The sequence below is a fragment of the Mauremys reevesii genome, linkage group 2, assembly GCF_016161935.1.
Source record: "Mauremys reevesii isolate NIE-2019 linkage group 2, ASM1616193v1, whole genome shotgun sequence".
NCBI classification, from domain to species: domain Eukaryota; kingdom Metazoa; phylum Chordata; order Testudines; family Geoemydidae; genus Mauremys; species Mauremys reevesii.
In genome coordinates this window covers 142539404-142560438 of record NC_052624.1, presented here as the reverse complement: position 1 = coordinate 142560438, position 21035 = coordinate 142539404, and the positions used below count along the sequence as shown (strand labels likewise).

Genomic DNA, 21035 nt, shown 5'->3' with positions numbered 1-21035 from the left:
GTTCCATTTACACTATCCTCAAGGCTTGTGGTACACCTACTATGCTACCAACTACGTGACACCAACCATGATCCATAAGCAAGGATACTACAGGTAATGAAAGCCATAGAAATGCCAGTAATTATAACTGAAGAGGGAAAATTACACTACAGTTGGAAAACAAAGTAAGTGGGAACGGAGATGAGAAACAGACTAAGAGAGAAATAGTTGCAGTGCCATTTAGTTGAAAATAAGAAGGATGATTATTGATTAATGGTCATTAAACTTTAGGAATAAGGCTTAGCAGCAGCTGTAAGGAAAAAAACTCAAGTGGCTTTATATAAGTTGGAGAAAATGAGAGAAAGTAGTTTAGAGAGGCTATGTTTAGAATAGTGTGCACAGTTTTGGTCACATTATAAAAAGAATACAGAAGTGAAAAGGGCAAACAGAACGATACAGGGACTCAAGGATTTCAGTTATTCAAAAGGGTTTATGAAACTAGACCTATATTTGGAAAAGAGGAGATTAAGAGGGGGCATGAAGGTAGGTATATATAGTTTTGAAGGCAAAAGCAAACCAAATGGAGGCTTTTTGAGTGAATGTCAAAAACAGCAACCCAAGGTCACCAACATAAGCTGAGCAAGGAGTGAAAGAATTCAGGCAGGATTTGTGTGTGTGTAGGGGGGTGCAAGAGGGGGGTTGGGTTGTTTTTGTTTTTAACACAATGGAGTGAATATAGTATATTCCATTATAGAAAGAGCAAGAGAACTGTGTGATGCAGTGTACTTCAAGAAAGTTATCCCCCCTCCCCCCCAAAAAATGGCATAGATGCTTTGTGGAAGGCTTTGGTGAAAGTGTGGAGCTGGTTACTGTGATTTGCACAATTTGGATATACTTTTCAGTTAATGATGCATTGTATGGCATCAGTTACCAAGGGCAGCAACTAGCATTCTGAAAAAATACTGTGGGATACAACTTCTAAATCATAATAATACTAAGATGGGTGTAGACATCCTGTGGTGTTTCATTTGAAAAGTAGTCTGGGAATAAAATATCCTCTTTGGTATCCTGAATGTGAATCAAGTCCATATTTATATCATTAAGGTGAAAGAACAGTTATTTTGGTAACTTACCCTCTTAAGAATTGTTTTTAAAGATGCTATATTAGTAAGCAAGGATTTAATTTAAACCATTTTAGTTACTGTGATGGGTTCCCTGGGGTGCAGACGAGCTGGAGTACTGCTGAGCCCTTTGTCTTACCAACCTGGGCTCCCTCTCACACTGTGATATTGTGACAAGCTGTAAACGTCTCCAGGTACTGCCCTTTCACAGACATCCACAGACAGGGACACACCCAACTGAGTTATATGAATGCTTTTGCCAGTCACTCATGAAGTAACAATAGAGAGGCTCCAGCCAATTCCCCAAGCTCCCCAACCTAGGATACCAGAGCTGTACCATCTTATCCTGGTCAGAAGTCTGACCAGTGTAACCCAGTCCACCACTTCTACAAAGGAAAGTGGATGTGCACCATCCCTTGCAACCTGAGTAAATTTCCCAAGCACTTCAACCAAAATGCACTGTTTTAGGTAAAATGTAAAACAGATTTTTTTATTACAGAAAGATAGATTTTAAGTGGTTATAAGTAATAAGCGTACAGGTCAAAGTTGGTTACCTAAGAAATAAAAGTAAAATCACAATCTGAGTTCTATAAACTAGACAGGATTTGAATCAGGTAGTGTGTTGCCCTGAGAGATAATACAAGCAGGTTACAGATCTTATCAATAGCTTATTAATAGTTTTCATATTATTGCTGTAGAGATTATTCAGATGCTCAGCCAAATCAGAGACAACTATCGCAGCTTCTGGATACAAATCCAGATCTACTCTGATAGATTTTATAAGATGTATACCAGGAATGAAACTATGATCACTTCCACCCAAGTGAATCACCTCAGTGCCCGGAAGATCACAACTTCTTAGCTCACCAGTTAAATACTGAAGAGTAGGCAAATTATGATGCTAAAGCAGGCAACCTCTTTCCATCCAAATCAGCCTGTACTCAGCAATGTCCATGTCATGATGTAATCCTTGCTCTCTCACCAGCTTCTGCAACCTCATGATCCAAGAATCCCCAGCATCCATATTTTGGCAACCACACATTTTTTTTCCCCTCAGCAGTCAAGGTACCTGCATTGTCAGTTCCAAACCTCTAGGCTGTGTGTCTTTGGAAACACCACATTAATATGTGCTGAAATCAGGAAGTTGCCACTTCTTTCTCCTCCCACTCCCTTCCAAACCTCTGAGAGACCAGTAAAATACAGATTTTCTCTAACAACCCACCCAAGGCTAACTGACCACAAATCTTCATTTTCTGCCCTCTCTGCAGCTGGAAGACCTCTTGCCATCCCTCTCCTCCTTTCCCCACCACTCCCACCACCTAGCTTGAGTAGACATATTCACATTAGCTCAATGAAAGCTAATGCACTAATAGGAGGGTAGCCTTGTTATCATGGTCAGTGGTGAGCAATGGCATAGGACAGCTGCCCCAAGAATGTACCCATGCCAGTATAATAACAGAGTCCTTGCCCTAAAGCACTCATAGTCTAAATCAATTGGTGGATCAGTACAGGATTTGCACATGGGTTGGGATGCACTGACAGAGTTGTGGGGTATAGGAAGTGTGGTGTGTGTTGGCAGAGCTGGTGCTGCTGTGCCACTATAATTAGTTTCCAGAACATTCATGAACACAGCATTGACTTAAGATAGAGAGGTAATGTTTTTGCCCAGCCCTTAACAATTTACATTTTACAGTGATTCTATTTGGAAACAAAGAAAACCTTATTTTCTGTGAGCCTCCAGCAATAGCCAAAAGAGCTAAGAAGCATTGATGTTAATGAAGTTTTGCATTCATTTAAAAAGAAAAGGACTTAATGATGTTTATACATAATGCAAATTGTGTAATAAGATGTATGAAGGCTAATGCTGTTTTAATGGTTATTTGGTTAATACCTAAGCTCCTTTATAAAGTCATATTTAAGCTATCTAATAAAAAACATGTTGCTTATTGTTGGCACGAAGGTCTCCTCAAACTGTTGCTTAATTACCTCTGATTGTTGTCCTTATTGAAAAGCCTGTGTAGATTAATATTTTTTTCTTTCCTGTGTTTATGGAGTTTCCAGTGCAGTGAAAGAAAGGGCTGCTTTGGGTTTCAGCACATTAAGCTTCCTAATTCACCTGAGACTAATTTATGCAGATTGTTGCTGAATGTTTTGGTATGCTCTTGAAACCTGGTCAACTCTTTTCAAAATGCATATGTGGACAACTTTCAATTATAATCTATAAGGGTTTGCAGCTCCAGAAACTAACATGCCAGCAAAAAGAAACATTCCAATCTTGAAACATATAAACTATGCAATAATGAGTATAAGGAAATGTAAAATCCTAGTCATAAGTAGCATCTTCCCCCTCCACAACCCTCCCGTGAGATCCCACACAGTGTGCTGAGATCCTTAAGGAGGGAAAAGAAAGGCAGTGGACAGTCCTAAGTTGGGTAGGGGTCGGGCCAAAGGATGTACATCACCTTGCCCAATAGGTATGTGAACACCTAAGAGAGATGATCTAGCTTGAGATTGCGTTACGTTTACCACTGAAACCCCTCTGCCACAGGAAGCCTATTTAAGAGGTTGTGCAGTAGCCCTGATCCTGGCTGGGGTTGGTCCTAGCTTCTAGGGAGTGGGAAAGGGAAACTGGGCTTCAGAGTCAATGAGAAGACCAAGTCGTTATGTGGATGGTTCTTGCCTCTTACAGATCAGCAGAGTTTGTGGGTCAGCCCCGCAGCTCAGTTCATGGCAAACACAGCTACCCTGCCAGAATAATGTGGGACAAACTCCACAAGGAAAACCTCACAGTGTGTCCTTTCCTATTGGCTTGAACCATTATCAGGTACAGGTTACGTACATATTCTGCACTGATCTACTTCTGATCCTCTGCTGTTTTAAAAGGAGAACTTACCGTAATAGTTTTCTTTTTGCACTAAACAATAGAAGGAAAATTAAACAGTGGCCTGATAACTCTCAACTGTCATTGGTGCATGGTATCAAATTAATCTCTAGGTCCCACTGGCTCTGCCAGAATGAGTATGCCTCTGCCAGAGTAGTTGTGGCAGCACAAGGCAGCTGCAACTGCCCCCTCTGGTAGATGGGCTTGACCTCGGGCGGGGCATAGCCAGGGTGGCATTGATTTAACACACTCATGATGAAGCCTCTGTTACTCCTATGAAGTTCAAAGCCTACAACAGCAAGGAGTCATCAGCAACAGACGTCATGCTGGAGAGCAGTAGTTAACAATGGGTTTACCAAATCTGAGATTAATTGCCATATGGACCTTATGGGGTTTGTTCAATTTTTCTCCCCTCTTTCCTGAATAACTTACGTGGGTTTACACCAGTGGTAAATTTGGCACAGTAAGGCTAATGAATCCAAACTAATCTAACCTTGGCTGTGCAGTGCAGTGCAGAGTGGAGTATTTGTGTTTGTTCTGAGCAAGTAAGAGTATTTCAAAGCTTTTCTTAGCTCCCAACCAATATGCAGTTGCTGTATTTTCTTTTAACTTTGGTCTCTCTTCATCTTTCCCAGTCCCATAAAATTGCTCTTTCAGATATGCATTTTTTCCTCTCCGTTTCTCACCTTTTTTAAATAACATGCAATAGCACAGGACTTGCAAACTGTGACAACATAAATGAGCGAGATTTCAGTAGATTAAGAGTGAGACTGTAAGTATCTAATTGAAACACAGTGCAAAATCCTTCATCAGACAAGAGAGTTACTTTAAAAACTACCTTCAGAATAAGTCGAAATAAGTAAGTCTCATTACAAATGAATGAGATTTGGCACCAAGCTGTTTCATTTAAAACTCAGCAATTAGGGAAAAGATTGTGCAGGATAGATACTCTAATAAGAGAAAAGAGAAAGGAGAAATGGTTTTGCCACATCTGTTGTCGATCTTGTCTTCTAGGCTGGTACAAAAGAAAATTAACTGACAAGTTTTAATACCTTATGTTTTGAGAGTTAGCGGAAATAACTGTTCTTCAGTACCATAGTTATTAGAATTAGGGTCTGCTTTTGTATTTTATAAGTAAGCCTTCCTGTAGGAGGTAATTGCAAGGAGAGTACTACTGTACTACAGAGTGTTCGGAAAAGAGATGAATGAAAAAATAAAAGGTTTGATGCTCCTTTTTTACATCGGAATATCAGTGTTTCGGGCAAAGAATTACAGTATGGATGAGAACACTTCCTCCAATATATGATTTATTTCATATAGCCAATATAATTGATGTAAGAATTCAGTTGATAGCTTTTACTTGTAGTATTGTTCTAATCTGAAAAGTGACTACATACATTCTTATTATTTGTATCTTGATTCTCTGAATTTTACATTAACTAAAATTCAGATAATGACCTTGGAATCTGAAATTTGAATAGAAACAAATTGTATTAATCCTTACATCAGAATACTTGCCATTATTATTAGCTATTCCAGTATTCCACATTTTCTTGCATGTGAAAATGGCACCTTCTTACTCAGTGGATCTGCTTCTTATGTTGTTCAGAGTAGTATCTTCTGGCTTTTCTGATGGAAGTAGGTTTCAAATTTTTTACTTCTGTTAATACTACAGAAAGAACCCAACTTTCAGATTCCATGTGGAGCTTGGATGGCTGGCAATTAAGGAAGAAAAATCTTTTTTACTTATAGAGTGATCAGATTTGATTCTGAAATCATTAAAAGGCAATAAAGGTGTAAACCTCCAGTGTAATTTTCAAGTCCCTTTTTAAATTAGAACTACACTGGTGTAAATCTAAAGTAACTCTATGGACTTTAATGAAGATACTGCAGAACTCTAGAGGTATAACTGAATGGAAATTGCTCTAGAGACTTATTAGTCTATCATCTTTACATATCTGTCTTTCCCGTGGAGGGGTGGGGAGATTGAGTCTGAGTTAGCTCTATTTTATGTAACTCAATTACACAACAGCTAAAGAATGTATCTTTCTCTATTGCACTGCTAATAATGTTTCTGTAAAAGCCATATACCTAATAGGCTTATTGCTACATCTCTTTCCAAACATTGTCCAGTATTTATTACACTGCATTCACTTTAATAATACTGCCTTAAAGCAGTAAGTGATAGTGCTCAAATGAATGTGTTTTCAGGGAAACAAAGTATTTTAATCTCATTGATAACTAAATGCACAGGGCTGTGACATATGGAATTGCAGTTGCTGTACAATGAGTCAGAGCTGTTGAAAAAAAAATCAGATATTCTGATTTTTGTCTAGTAAGATAAATTATACAGTGGTGACCACTGACAAGTGAAGTGCTCCTGTGAGAGGTAGAAACAAGAAATTCATTGGTTTGCAAAATATCAGGTATGGATATAGAAACAAAACCACATCTTCACAGCTGATTGTTTTGTGAGACAAAATTGCTAAGTGAAACAGATGTCTCTTCCTTTCTCAGCTTGGCTGTCATGAAACACAGATGCCCATTAGCCAAAAGAGCTATATGAAATGTTTTATACTTAAAGTAGTATACAGGAAAACTTCACCATCTTATTTTTTTGCCAACTTCCCTGCTAGTATGGAAAAGACAAATCATATTTCACTTGGGACAATATCTTTAAATTTTCATAGAACTAATTAAAATAATTCAGTATTTTGAGTTTTTTCCCCAAAACCATCATTTATAATGGACATTTCTGATATTAGCATTATAGGTGGCCATCTTACTAAAAAGAGAGGGTTTTTTTTGTTTTTGTTTTTTCTTTGCAACAATGCTATGTGTGTGAAGTCAGTGTCAGAGGACCTGCTTTTGATCTCACAACAGAGTAAGGCTGTAGCACCTTGCAGAAGTTATTTCATCTTTGACATGTGGCAGTGCTTACAGAATGAGCTAGAATACAGTCTACGTCCTCGCCTCACTTCTGTGTGTTCTACTGCTTTACTCCTCTAGTTGCCACCTGTAGTCTGACCTACAGACCGTGAAGCTTAAGAGGAGAGTGAGCACCCTATAGTAATGTGTGCTTGGTGTTGGAGTAGGATTGGGTGCCAGCGTACTGCCCCTGCAGTGTCTGTGACACCATGGTGATAGGTCCTCCCACGAGTTCTGAAGTCTTTATGTTAAGTGTGGGAACTTCAACCTCTTTCTAAATATTCTGCTCTGCAGTAGGGCAGCCAGCCACCACCAAAACATTCATAGCTGTGTCCTCAAAGTCCTTTATTTAACTACTTCTGGTGCATTTGGGTGCTGTAGAGGAAGACACTCTTTGTTGACTAAATGCTGTGGCTTTTCCCAAATGTAGTACATTTCCATCAGCAGTTTATTAAGTACTTTTTGCACATACGTAGCAGCTGAGAGACCATATGAAATATGACAAATCTCAGAAACTCAGCATAGGTTTATGATCCTTTTGGCGAAACAGAGTCCCATTTTAAATTCATAACAAACTAGTTTAAAGTACTGTTGTGACTATTATGAACAGCCCTGCTATAAAGAAATGGGAAATTCTATGTCTATCTCCATTCTATATTGCCTTTATCCAAAGTGTCTAGCAATATGAAAAATAGGGACAGTCCAAGTTCCAAACCATTTTTTTTGGCTTGGAAACTTTTCAGGATTCACCCTAGTAAATATGTAGCATAAATACTGTAATTATCTGCCAACACTGGGCCCCTGAGCACCTAGAGGAGAGGAAAGGTATATATACACCTGGCACTCCAGTCAGAACCCTTTTTTCTAATTGGATCAGCATAGAACCAGGTTTGTTGGTTTTCTGGGGGACTTATACAACTAATCTTTATGGAACTGAGAAAGAATTTTTCCCTCATAGCCAGATTGGCTGGGGCAGGCATGAGTTTTTTTCACCTACTCCACAGCAGCTCCAGGATCTCATTGGGATAGGGTCAGGAAGTATCATTCAAGCTGTCACAAGTTAGCAGGTGGCAATTGTCAAGTGGAAGTATTTGTTCCAGAGGGGGGGTCCAGTTTCCTGATAAACCAGAATTGGAAGTGCATTTAGGGAAGTGTAACACAGTACCTGGCCCCTTAAATGAAATTGGGCCAACTTCTCCTGTTGCAGTCCTGCTGCATCCTAGTTTGGTGTAATGGGGAGAGTGGGGTTGCCCCAGGGAGTTATAAAATGACAGGCAGTCCAAAGGCAACAGCATTCAGAATCCAGAGTTCAGAGAACAAGAGAGCTCAGAAGAAAGGCAGAGTTGGGCTGAGAGCTTCAGGAAGGGGATGCCCTTGAAGGGGGGAGCAGGGAAAGTTTCCTAGTGAGCAGCAAACCAGACCAGGCTGATGAAAACATGAGGCACTTGAGAGGGCTCCACCTACAAACTTCCCCAGGACACCAAGTCACAGCCAGAGAGGGATGAAGTCTCAGAGAAACAGAGGGAGATGCCTGCTGGCTCTCTGAGCTGGGGAATGATGGAGGGGTGAGTTCACTGATGTCTCTGGGTAGGAGCTGGAACTATAGGGAAACAGGGCAGAGAAATACCCCAGCTAGAGGGGCGGGTATGAGGTGTGGTGAGAGAAGTCAAAGCTGCATTGGGGAGCTGGGGCACAGTGAGAAGAGCCAGAGCTGTATTTGGTGTATTGATGGATTGTAGGGACTTGAAAGAGTGAATGTACTATTTGGACGGTGCTGGGGAATTATGATTGTGGGACTTTTGCAAGAAACTAACCCCACAAAAGGGCCATTTACATGTAGAAGCACTCCAGTCAGAACCCTTTTTTCTAATTGGATCAGCATAGAACCAGGTTTGTTGGTTTTCTGGGGGACTTGTACAACTAATCTTTATGGAACTGAGAGAGAATTTTTCCCTCATAGCCAGATTGGCTGGGGCAGGCATGAGTTTTTTTCACCTACTCCACAGCAGCTGGAGTTATTGGGGACTGTAGAAGAAAAGGGGATACTGAGGTAGGCACACTTTTTGTGCCATGGCCTGCCATAGGAGGGCACCCTAGGCAGAGCCACCATAACATAGGGGAAGGCATGCCCTACTGAAGCTAAGGAAGGGGTTGGCTCCTATATCTGGTATAGCAAGGAGACAACTCCTTTTCCCCAGCCCCAGAAGTCTCATATTACAGGAAGGTGGTGGGGTCTCAGCAGGGAGAGCTGACAGCATCTCTCAAATTGGTGGGCACTTTTTGGGAAGGAATGATGACACATATTGTACAAATTATTGCTGGATAATTCCCAGGTGAATTAATAAAGCTGTGGCCTAATGTAACCACATCCCTTGCATCTTGTGTTCTTCCTGCATTGTTGGGACCATGTACCCCAGATGTTTGCATTTGTTTGCATGCCAAAAAACTACTTCAAAACGAGAGTTACTCTTTGGTAATTCAATTCATCCAAGTCTCCTCTTCTTCTCCCTTCCCATGATAGAGCACCAGGGATAGTGTATATCATGACTCTGCCCCCTCCTCCCCCCCGCCCCAGAAGCATGTAGCTGAAGGAACTGTCAGAGAGATTTTCTTTTTGTCCTTGGGTAGGTCTAGGAGAAAACCAGGGAAGAAAATTAGAAAGCAAGGAAGAGGTGGAAGAGAAGGAGCCTGAGGAGAGGTTGAGACTTCCAAGCTGTAGGGGCAAAGAAACTGGAGCAGGAAAGAAGAGGACTTGGAGCTTATGTAGAAGAGACTTCCCTTACAATTACCTTCCTTGCTTTCTTCCTGTTAGATGGTGCCAGCTGTCCCTGACTGTCTTCCTTTTTTGTAGAAAAAGAGATATGTATGACAAACATGTTTTGTTTTGTGTACACTGTTTATTTTAATGTTTAGCTCAAGCAAAATTTAATCTGTAATTCTTTGCTCTGTGCTTATGCTTACTGTTAGTTATTGTGAATCAAGAGAGAATGGGAAAATGACTCTAATCAAAGTTCAGTAACATTTAAACAGTTTTCTAAGTTTCTCAGTTTTTCAGCTGATAATGGCTTTGATCCTAGATCCTGCATGAGTTCCTTTGCTTCTCCAGGATCTGCTCATTATGAGTGTGTGGGAAGGATTCAACTTCTGAAAATTTACCACAGCAAGAGTAATTAATCCTCTGACCTTTACTTCATCCCTCTGCTCCATTGAACTCATTTGGTTTCTGCACAGACACCTGGAGACTGCTACGTCAGAGCAGACCAGTGGTCCATCTAGTCTAGAATTTTGCCTCTGATATTGGCCTGAAATAGATGCTTTAGAGGAGAGTATGAAAGCAACATAGAGCACCAGGAAAACACATGTAATAACTGGATACCTTGGGGGAATATTTATACCTGATCTAAGTGTGCGATCAGTTTATTCCCTAAGCATGAACATCTTTTTGTTATCCTAGCTGATATGATTGAAGATGGTATTCTTATAAGTAGTCAAGGCTACTTTAATATTGCTATGCTGTTTTCCCTAACTATAGTTAGAACACGAGGAAAAAGCCCAAAATGCTGCACTGGTTTTATTTCATGTGTGAAACTTTTTGGATCATTCTAATACTCCTGCAGCCTGACCATTTTTTTTTTTAAAGTGAAATTTGATTTTGTGACTACAATTTTGTGCCTGTAAATAAATGTTGCAACAAATCTGATGGTGCAAATAATTGTGGACACATTTTATAGTGCTTAGATGTCCAGCTGTTTGCATCTATAAATTAATATTACTGTTGTTAACTATTATGTACAGTGTCATTCAATGCACAAATAAGTTAGTGAGGCACGTAACTGCATGCTTACAATGATCATAAAGTTTGCCAATGGTTGCTTGAACTCACTCAATGGGCTTAAAGAGTTGGTGGTGGTTGTTTTTTTCTCAAAATTCCATGCTCAACACTGTGGCTGCAAAATCAGAAGCAGATTAGAGCTGCTTTAAAAAAATAATATTGGGGCCTTTATCAGATACGACACACCGGCAAAATTTAAAATATACATTTCAGGGTGAAAATAAATTGAATTATTCAGTTTTGCAAATCAGACATAACGGACGCAATGAGATAGCAGGGAATTGTGTAACAGGAAGCAGGGAGGTGGTGTTGAGTGTAACACTTTGGCTTAGCCAATTACATTTCAGTACAGTAAAAAATTGCAAAACATTTTGCATTAGGGCTCTTCCAGTGTTAGAAGTCATGAGTAAAGAAAGATATCTAGGTAATCTGATTTAAATCATTACAGATTGCTTAATGAATCTGTTGCTTTTTGGTTTAACCCATTTAAAGTATTTGAAGGGCGTAAAAGTGATAATGAGTTACATTGAAAAGTACTCCAGTTTAGGAGAAAGAAACATAAATAATAAGAAATAAAAAAATTAAAAGTTGTGTGACACACTGCCAGTTGTTCTGTTTTCCTTAATTGTCATGTATCTGCCATGTCCTTTATCTGCTTAGTGAATTTACAACTAACACAGCAGGTTGTGAATTTTTAATAGGCTCTCTTCAAGGAAAGAAAAGGTCAACATTAACATAAAATTCTTCTTTAAGATTTGTGGCACAAATGTTTCACAGCAGAGAACAGGTGTTGCTGGAAAACTAAAATCTGCCACAACAGTCAAGTGAAATGACTCTTTGTGTTAAGTAAGGGAGACATGAATGCTTTAATACAGCACAATGACTGCAATGTGCCAATTCAATGTAAATAGAAAATGAGTGGGTTTTTTTTTCAGTCCTCATCTTGTTGTTTTTTTTGCATGCAGAATGATTTCATGTCTTTACTAAACTGACCCCCCTTTTTTAAATATATATATTTTCTCTCCCTCTTTCTCTTTCTCTTTCTCTTTCTCCTCTAGCTTCACTCTGACCAGGACAAGGGAGATGGGTCTCTCAAGTACATTTTATCAGGAGATGGGGCTGGTACTCTTTTTATTATTGATGAGAAAACAGGTGACATTCATGCCACTCGAAGGATTGATAGAGAGGAGAAAGCCTTTTACACCCTTCGTGCCCAGGCTATTAACAGAAGAACTCTGAGGCCAGTGGAGCCCGAGTCAGAGTTTGTCATAAAAATCCATGACATTAATGACAATGAACCAACATTTCCAGAAGAAATATATACTGCTAGTGTTCCTGAAATGTCAGTGATCGGTAAGTAGTGATTTCTGGTGTAAGAACATACTTTTAACTATGATCTTTAAAGTAATCATTTCCCCAACTATTATAACATCAGTTAAGTCCTGATTTTCATGCAGAAGGTAAGTAATATTAGTACTTTTCTCTGTTTAGAATTAGAAATAGGCCTGAGAGAAAACTCTACATCTGGTGCAAAGTTCAGGGTTCAGACTCTTCAGCCAGATCCAGATACAAATTTTATGGATGGAGCTTTTGTCTACTTATAATCTTAAATACATTAATTCAAATTTGTTGGCATTTGAATGAAAAGATGTGATACATAATTCATGGTTTGGTCCAGGTGAATTGTATCCCTCCCTGAAATCTGCAGGAAAAAGTTGATTGGGGAAGCCTTTGACAAAAACTTCAGTGGAGTGTTTCCTTTCTTTTTTATAAACTGAAGCCCCTCTAGTCTGCCTTCTCTCTCATGGGTTCTGTGGCTGAGGAGCTATACTCCCTTGCTCCTGTCTCCTAATGCTGGTGCATTGACAGCAGACACAGTCCTGAAGAAGCTTCTGTTCATTCTCTGCCTTTGTTCCCCTCTTTGTGGTGGCTTTTGGGGGAGTGGACTTTGTTGTTACCCTTCTGGTTCTCCCACATCTTGCTTGTGGCTGGTGGTCGTCAGAATCTGAAGTGGCTTCCTTGTTCTCTATATACTTCATTTCACTCTCTATCCTGGTTCTCAGGCAAGAGCTTTGTCAGTTCTCCTTCTCATTTTTACTCATGGCTGGTACATGGGCAGGAGATGAGCAGTTGATAGGCAGAGTCCAATGGGAGGAAATAAAAGTACTGTTACACACTGTGATACGTGCTGAAAATGACTCTGTGGTAAATGTAAGCCAGTACAAATAACATTCCGAATCACAATTAGTTGACAAGATGCTGAATTCAATTTGTCTTGGTGTATGCAGACTGCAGTGTTGTGATCAACATCATGTCAGCTAACCTGCTCAAAATATAGAACAGTCCTCCATATGATGATAACAATTTCACAGAAGAATCATGTAAAGTATGTTTTATGATAACAAGCAGTCAATATTAAAAATTCACTATTTGCCAGTTTAGCATACAATTGTATATGTGATACCAGTTTCCTACTACATTTAGAATACAATATAACTTGAGTAACTGTGGAATCTGTTGGTAAATGTTGACTGTTTAGTGGCTACTAAAGTATGACTTACAAGTATATCATATAATGTTTTGAGAGACCTTACTGACCTTCATTAGTATTTACAATCAACAGAAGAAGACATGGACACTAGAAGATAACCCTCAGAGAACTTTACAGAACTATGTGGGAGCATCATCCTGTTAACTGCAGCTAACTAGATGCATCTACCATGTAGTCTAAACCTCCCATAATCTCAGTGTTTCAACATTGACCAAGCAGTGTTTGTTTTAAAAAAAAGGTAATGCATTATCCGTGAAGGCACTGCACAGGGTTATATTGGGACTAGGGCTGTCAAACGATTAAAAAAAATAATCGTGATTAATCGCAATGTTAAACAATAGAATACCATTTATTTAAATATTTTTGGATGTTTTCCACATTTTCAAATATATTGATTTTGATTACAACACAGAATACAAAGTGTACAGAGCTCACTTAATATTTATTTTTTATTACAAGTATTTGCATTGTGAAAAAACAAAAGAAATAGTATTTTTCAATTCACTTAATACAAGTACTGTAGTGCAATCTCTTTATCATGAAAGTTGAACTTACAAATGTAGAATTATGTACAAAAAGTAACTGCATTCAAAAATAAAACAATGTAAAACTTTAGCGCCCGAAAGTCCACTCAGTCCCTACTTCTTGTTCAGCCAATCACTCAGACAAACAAGTTTGTTTACATTTGCAGGAGATAATGCTGCCCGTTTCTTGTTTACAATGTCACCTGAAAATGAGAACAGGCACTGCAATGGCACTGTTGTAGCTGGCATCACAAGGTATTTACATGCCAGATGTGCTAAAGATTCATGTGTCCCTTCATGCTTCAACCACCATGGGATATGCGTCCATGCTGATGATGAGTTCTGCTCTATAACAATCCAAAGCAGTGTGGACCGACACATGTTCATTTTCATTATCTGAGTCTGATGCCACTAGCAGAAGGTTGATTTTCTTTTTTGGTGGTTCAGGTTCTGTAGTTTCCTCATTGGAATGTTGCTCTTCTAAGACTTTTGAAAGCATGTGCCACACCTCGTTCCTCTCAGATTTTGGAAGGGACTTCAGATTCTTAAACCTTGGGTGGAGTGCTGTAGCTATCTTTCAAAATCTCACAGTGGTATCTTCTTTGTGTTTTGTCAAATCTGCAGTGAAAGTGTTCTTAAAATGAACATGTCCTGGGACATCATCCAAGATGGCTATAACATGAAATATATGGCAGAATGTGGGTAAAACAGAGCAGTGGACATACAATTCTCCTCCAAGTAGTTCAGTCACAAATTTAATTAACACTTTATTTTTTTAACAAGCATCATCAGCATGGAAGCATGTCCTCTGGAATGGTGGCCGAAGCATGAAGGGGCATATGAATGTTTAGTATATCTGGTACGTAAATACCTTGTGATGCCCGCTACAAAAGTGCCATGCAAATGCCTGTTCTCACTTTCTAGTGACATTGTAAATAAGAAGAGGGCAACATTATCTCCTGTAAATGTAAACAAACTTGTTTGTCTAAGTGATTGGTTGAACAAGAAGTAGGCTCCGAAGTTTTACATTGTTTTGGGTTTGAGTGCAGTTATGTAACAAAAAAAATCTACATTTGTAAATTGCACTTTCACCACACAGAGATTGCACTACGGTACTTATATGAGATGAATTGAAAAATATTAATTATTTTGTTTATCATTTTTACAGTGCAAATATTTGCAATCAAGAATAATATACACTTTCATTTCAGTTACAACACAGAATACAATATTTATGAAAACATTCACAATATTTAATACATTTCAATTGGTATTCTATTGTTTCACAGTGTGATTGCAACTGTGATTAATCATGATTAATTTTTTTTAATTAATCATGTGAGTTAACTGTGATTAATCGACAGCCCTAATTGGGACCCTACAAAACTAGTTTGAATGGTGAAGGGATCACAACAAGGTTATCTAGCTTCAGTGTTTTTAAAATGGAACACACAAATAACATTGAGTATATATAAATTATAGCTTTTCTAGTACCATAAGTCTCAGCAAATGTCATGCAGCTTCAATTAAGGAGATGATTTTGACAGAACAGTTCTGTATCATATGGAAAGGGAGGCATATTGAAGGAGCTGGGATTGGAAAAGACATCTCAGATCATCAGTCCCATCCTCACAATCTTTCTCTAAAAGACATCCCATTAGGCTGTATATAAACTATTTTTGGATACATTTAATGAAAGTGATTCAGTGCCTTCATTTAAAGTATTTTCCTAATGTACAATACCTAATGTGAATGATTCCATGTTCAGTTTCAATTGGTTGGCTCTTATTATCCCATTCTCAATTACAAAAAAGCCCCTTTTCCTGTAAATGCATCTGAGATATTCATGTTTTATATTTTCATCTGCAATCATTAGACCTCACATTCAGTTCAAAGTTTTGCACTCTCTGGGTCTGTAGGTGCGAGTATGTACTTCATGTCACCAAGTAAACAACCTTTGAAACCACTGCACTACGAAAAAAGAGTACTGCCTCTGCTAGGCTCAATCCAATGCAAATGTTGAAGGTGGATGGATATGTATATACTTGGAATATATAAAAAATGCACTAGTTATCACAGAAAGCAAAATTTATGTATTCTGAGTATAGTGGATCAAATCCTGCCCCTTTTACTTATACAAGTAGTCCTATGGATGTTAATAGGACTGAATTCTGTGAGTAAAGAGCAGATTTGGACCACTGTTTTAGCTCAGTTGTAACAGCTACTCAAACAATTAACTGTGAACAATTTTATTTTAAAAATGTAGCCTTTTTTTCTGTTTGTGAGTTGCCAGCAGGATTTTTTTCTAGGCTCCAGGAAGTATAAATACACATTCAAGGGCAATTTTCAAACAGACTGAAATAATGCATAAGATTTTTCTGCTGAAAGCATAGGGCCTGACTTTTTACTGCTATGCAAAGTGGATGTAAAATGCTGCCAAGTCAGAATTTTGCACTCACATTCATGGTAATAGTGCTACCCCTTTTTAACCCAAGAACTTAGCCAAAATTAGTGGTTTGTTTCTTTTATCGATACCTGTAAGAAACAATTAAGCTGATATTGATGCAGTTCTGCTTATTTACTAAGGAAGTACAGCATATCTTGTTTCCCTGAACACAGCAGGAATTAAATAGCAGAAGAGTTTCTTTTCTCACAGTTCCAAGCCCTTAGCCCGCTCAACACCTAGCCCAAAAGCTCTCTCCAGGCATTTCTGCAGTGTTCCCAGTGCTTGTTCTAGGTGTGTCCTTGGCTTTCTGCTGCTTCCCTCTCAGCTTGTGTTCTGTTTCTCTTGCTTCTCTCTCAGAGACAGGCACAGACATTGCCACCAAACAACACCCAGGCAAAACCCTTTGCTTATATGTCTCGCAGTTGCCTGTGTTTTGGGCGGTGATGTGCCTTTGTTTTGGGTGAAGGCTGTTATTGTTTCTTCTATCTGGTTCCATAAAGAATCTTAATTGTTTCTTACATGTATCAATAATGAAAGGCAGATGTGACAGCTATCAGTTTAAAGGACATTTAACTCAGCCAAGAACAGTAGCATTTTATGCCCTTTTAGCACAAGCATAAAAATTATACAAGGTGAAAGTGCTTAAAATAGAGAGTGGGTCACAGACCCTATCAATAAATAAATAAAATAGAATTTTAAAAATAAGTAAATAAATAAAAACTGAGCCACATGATGGAGGGGTGCATTTTCATAACTGCCTTATCAGAGCTGCCGTTTCCAGATTTTTGTTGACCCCCATTTTTTTCAGACCCCTTTAAGCACTGGGAAGAATAAAGTCCATATTTTTTTTCCAAATAAAGTTACAAATCGTTGAACCTAGGCTGAAAGTGCCATCTCAGCCATAACTATAATATCACATAGTATCTTTTTACTCTCTTTCTGGAATAATTGTCCTTTATGAGAAAGTCCTATACAATTTAATATAAAATAATAGCCTTTCTATAGGCTCTCTTAAGCATCTGATAGAATTTAATGAAGAAGTTTCTAGTGGTCTATGTATTCCTATTGCATTCAGCCCTATTAAAATCTACAGAATTTCTCTATAAGGTCTCATCTCTTTTCCAAGAATTCTTAAAAATAACCAATAACTGTTCTGCAGTTTACTCTGACAGTTTTGCCTGAACTCTTGGGTACATCTTTCTATGGCCCTTTTTAGTTCTAACATTTTACCAAGATTTCATGTACCATTTCCTATTCTTCAAACAAGCCTGTCAAGTTTTTAGCCCCCAAGATTTTCCACAATTTGCACAAGTGAAGAGTGTCATTACCACACAGTCTGCATTCTTCACAGAAGGCCAGACATGTGCCCTGCAGCTCCATGAGTGCACAAGTAGGAAAAGGATGGAAGAGTTAACACTAAGACATAGGTCTGGTCTACACTAGGGGTGGGTATCGATCTAAGATACGCAACTTCAGCTACGTGAATAGCGTAGCTGAAGTCGAAGTATCTTAGATCGATTTACCTCGGGGCCTCACGGCACGGGATCGGCGTCTGCGGCTACCCGTGTTGACTCCGGTACCGCCGCTCACTCCGGTGGAGTTCCGGAGTCAACGGGAGCGCGTTCGGGGATCGATATATCACGTCTAGATGAGACACGATATATCGATCCCCGAAAAATCAATCGCTACCCGCCGATACGGCGGGTAGTTTGCACGTACCCATAGTTAAAATCCTGGTTCTCCCTGGATAGGGAGATCAGATGTCCCAATATTAGGGGCTTTGTCTTATATAGGCAACTATTTCCCTTTCCCGCCACCCACCTCCCCTGGGGAAAAAAAAAAAAAAGATGTCCCAATATTTCATGCTTGTTATTCCTGGAGCACAGGGACTGTTCCCTCCTAGTATCCCTTGGATCATGAAATACTCCAAAGAGAATAGGTAAGGACTCAGGATTATTCCCCCTGTATATCAAACTGTGGAGCTGCCTGGACATACATGCAGCAATATGCTGCTCTTCCTTAGATTGGAGTAGTAGCTAGTGCATTCCTTGTGCATTTAGGAATTCTGTGGTATGAGAGAAATGTCTGAGAATGTCACCCTGCAGTACTATCTACTTTAGTCTCTTGTTCATGACCCGTATTACCTTGTTCATTTTTCCTCTGTGCAGGTCATGGGCAAAGATGAGGACCTTGCATTTAGGTCAGTAGCCCAGTAAGGCTGCCTGCTGCCCTGACGTCTTTATGTAGATTAGTGTACATATCCTCTTCCTTCATTATTTTCCTCACTGAGTCCCAAAGGATTACCACTTATAACTCCCTTCTTTGTTCTTTCCTGTCTTCTTGCTGATTCTCATGTTTCACTGAGGGTTTCTTCCCATGGCTGCAGATAAATCCATTTTCTTCCCTGTGCTTTTTCCTCTCGACTCTCTGCTAATATCCTTCAGAGAAGAATAGACATTTCTGACTTTAAACCTGATGATTCCTTTTATGATCTCATCTTTTCTTTCCTTTCAATTATGCTTCTCTATTCATCATTTCCAGCCAAGGAATTCTGTTCTTTAATCACTCCCTTAGCCTTATCTCACCTCATATCTTCAGGGTTTAGCAGCACCGCCTATGAATTCCTCAAGCTATGATTTTCTTCACATCTCTGATGGCTATCATCCTTCCTAGTTGTTCTTCTAGCCCTCTAATCAATTCTGCCTTCCTGCATTATGGATATCAATGTGCACTTCATAAAGGTGTAACCTCCCTCTGGGTTTACATGTGGCCTGCAACTTGGGCATCCCACAGTTAGCCTGTCATCTTTAGACATAGTTTTCCTTTTGTCTTTTTCTTCAGAAGACCAATAGAGACTATTTATAGCTGCCACTGCTCTACTTGCTCCCCAGGCTTTTTGTTCATTCTCTCATTAGTATGATACGTCCCCTTTTCCCACTGCTAAAATATCATAGCAATAATTGTTTTCTATAGCATTCCCTTCTTATTTAAGTCACTCACCATGCTTACATTTTGGATATTTTTATTTTTACTTTACTTCGTTCTGCTAATTCCCCAGCAAAACCCTCCCGCATCTGCTCAGCTAGAATCTCAGAATGACAGGTTTTAATCCCTCATATGATTACATTCCATCTTCACATTTCTTACCAAACCCTTTTTCAATCCACTGCACATTAAAGTAAAATCTACAGTCAGCAGCAGAAAAATCCAAGGAATAATGATTATGATGTTATTTTCTTGAAAGGCCACCCAAAAAGATTTACACAATCTCTAGTGCTATGCTTGTCTCCAGCACCTTTTTGCCCACTCACTGGAATGCCAGGTACCTAGACGCTCTTTCTGACATTACTTTCACTGAGTCTATCTCCTCTCCATTTCATTTGCTTCATGTAATACAGCGCTCACATTTCAAAAATTAACAAACTGAAAAGCATATGCAATTATTTCCCCTCTTTTTCTCTAGAAACAGCAGATAGATTTCTGGTATTTCAGCATGCTGTTTGTATAGATACTCCAGCAGAAGGGAGCTTAGTGTGTAGTTAATGCACAGAACTGGGAGGGAGATGGTCTGAGTTCTCGTCCAAGCTCTGCCATACATTTCCTATACGACTTTCTTCTTGTTAATTATCCTGTCTGATTCTTACCTAATTTAAAGGTTAAATTCATGAATATTTGTAAAGTGTTTTAAGATGCTTACATGGAAAGCACTATAAAGTGTGAAGTGTATTAATATTATTATACCCAGTTTAGGTCAGACTTTAGAGATGTTTAAAAGGTATCATTACAATTATTTTCTGACATGCCTTCTGAGAGCTATAATATTCTAGCAGCTGGCTATTTAGTTATGTTATGTAAATGCTATTGGCCTGGTTCAACAGTGGATTACTCCACTGTATGGCATAAAATGTGGAGTTATCGCAGGGTAAAACTGGATTAATGCAATTCTTCTATAAATTATATATAATGTACCAGATTCATCAGTACATTCCAGCTACTTTGGTCTATTTACAGAGTAGTTGGAGTGTGTTTGGTGAATCCTGGCCCTTTTATGTCCTACCATACAATGGTATTCTCAGCTTTATAACGGAAGAGTCAGAGTTTGCTCTCAACGTGTAGCTCTGCCTCCTACCAATTTCATCAGGAGTTATGTATGTACATCCAAGGGACAGAATTTAACTCAAGGGCTACATGGAGCAGAGGATTTAGAGTTCTTCTTTCACCAGGAAATGTCTCTTAGGTGCACTGGACATGATTCTCCTCTCACACAAATTTTCCATTCATTTGATAGTTATTCCTGATTTATACCAGGTGTAAGTGAGAGGAAGAGAATCAGATCTATTTATTTCAGTAATGCCATGAGATACTTACCCATCTAAAATGGTGTAACATATCACGGAACATCCAAAATGCCACCTATTTTCATGGGTTACCTAAGCTGACTTCATTTTAAAATGGAAACATTGATGAAAGACTATGCAACACTAAGAGGTCTGATGAATTTGTTTCAGTATTTTTCAGTACATTACTGAATTGGCAAACAAAGGGGAAGCGAAGGATGTGCAATCATTTTCCTTGGATTTCAGAAAAGCTTTTGATACTATTCCCACAAAAGACTGATCCACAAAGACTTAATTTATAAAGACTGGTACATGGGAGAGCTATTGAAATGGATTAAAAATTGGCTACCAGATGAGAAACAAATGGTTTCTCAAGAGGTAACTATAATTTGCAGAGAGGTAATGGCCAGGTACTGTTGGAAGGGGCAGTCAAGGT

General features: G+C 39.0%; 1 protein-coding gene across 2 annotated transcripts in view; it reads left to right on the top strand.

The window, feature by feature from the left end:
* The window catches only part of LOC120399033 (cadherin-10), a 155689-nt gene that overhangs the window by 83775 nt on the left and 50879 nt on the right, over window positions 1-21035 (top strand). For both annotated transcript variants that reach the window (XM_039526903.1, XM_039526902.1), the window contains exon 3: window positions 11800-12094. In XM_039526903.1, the coding sequence (XP_039382837.1) occupies window positions 11800-12094 (295 nt within the window). The remainder of the gene's footprint in view (window positions 1-11799; window positions 12095-21035) is intronic.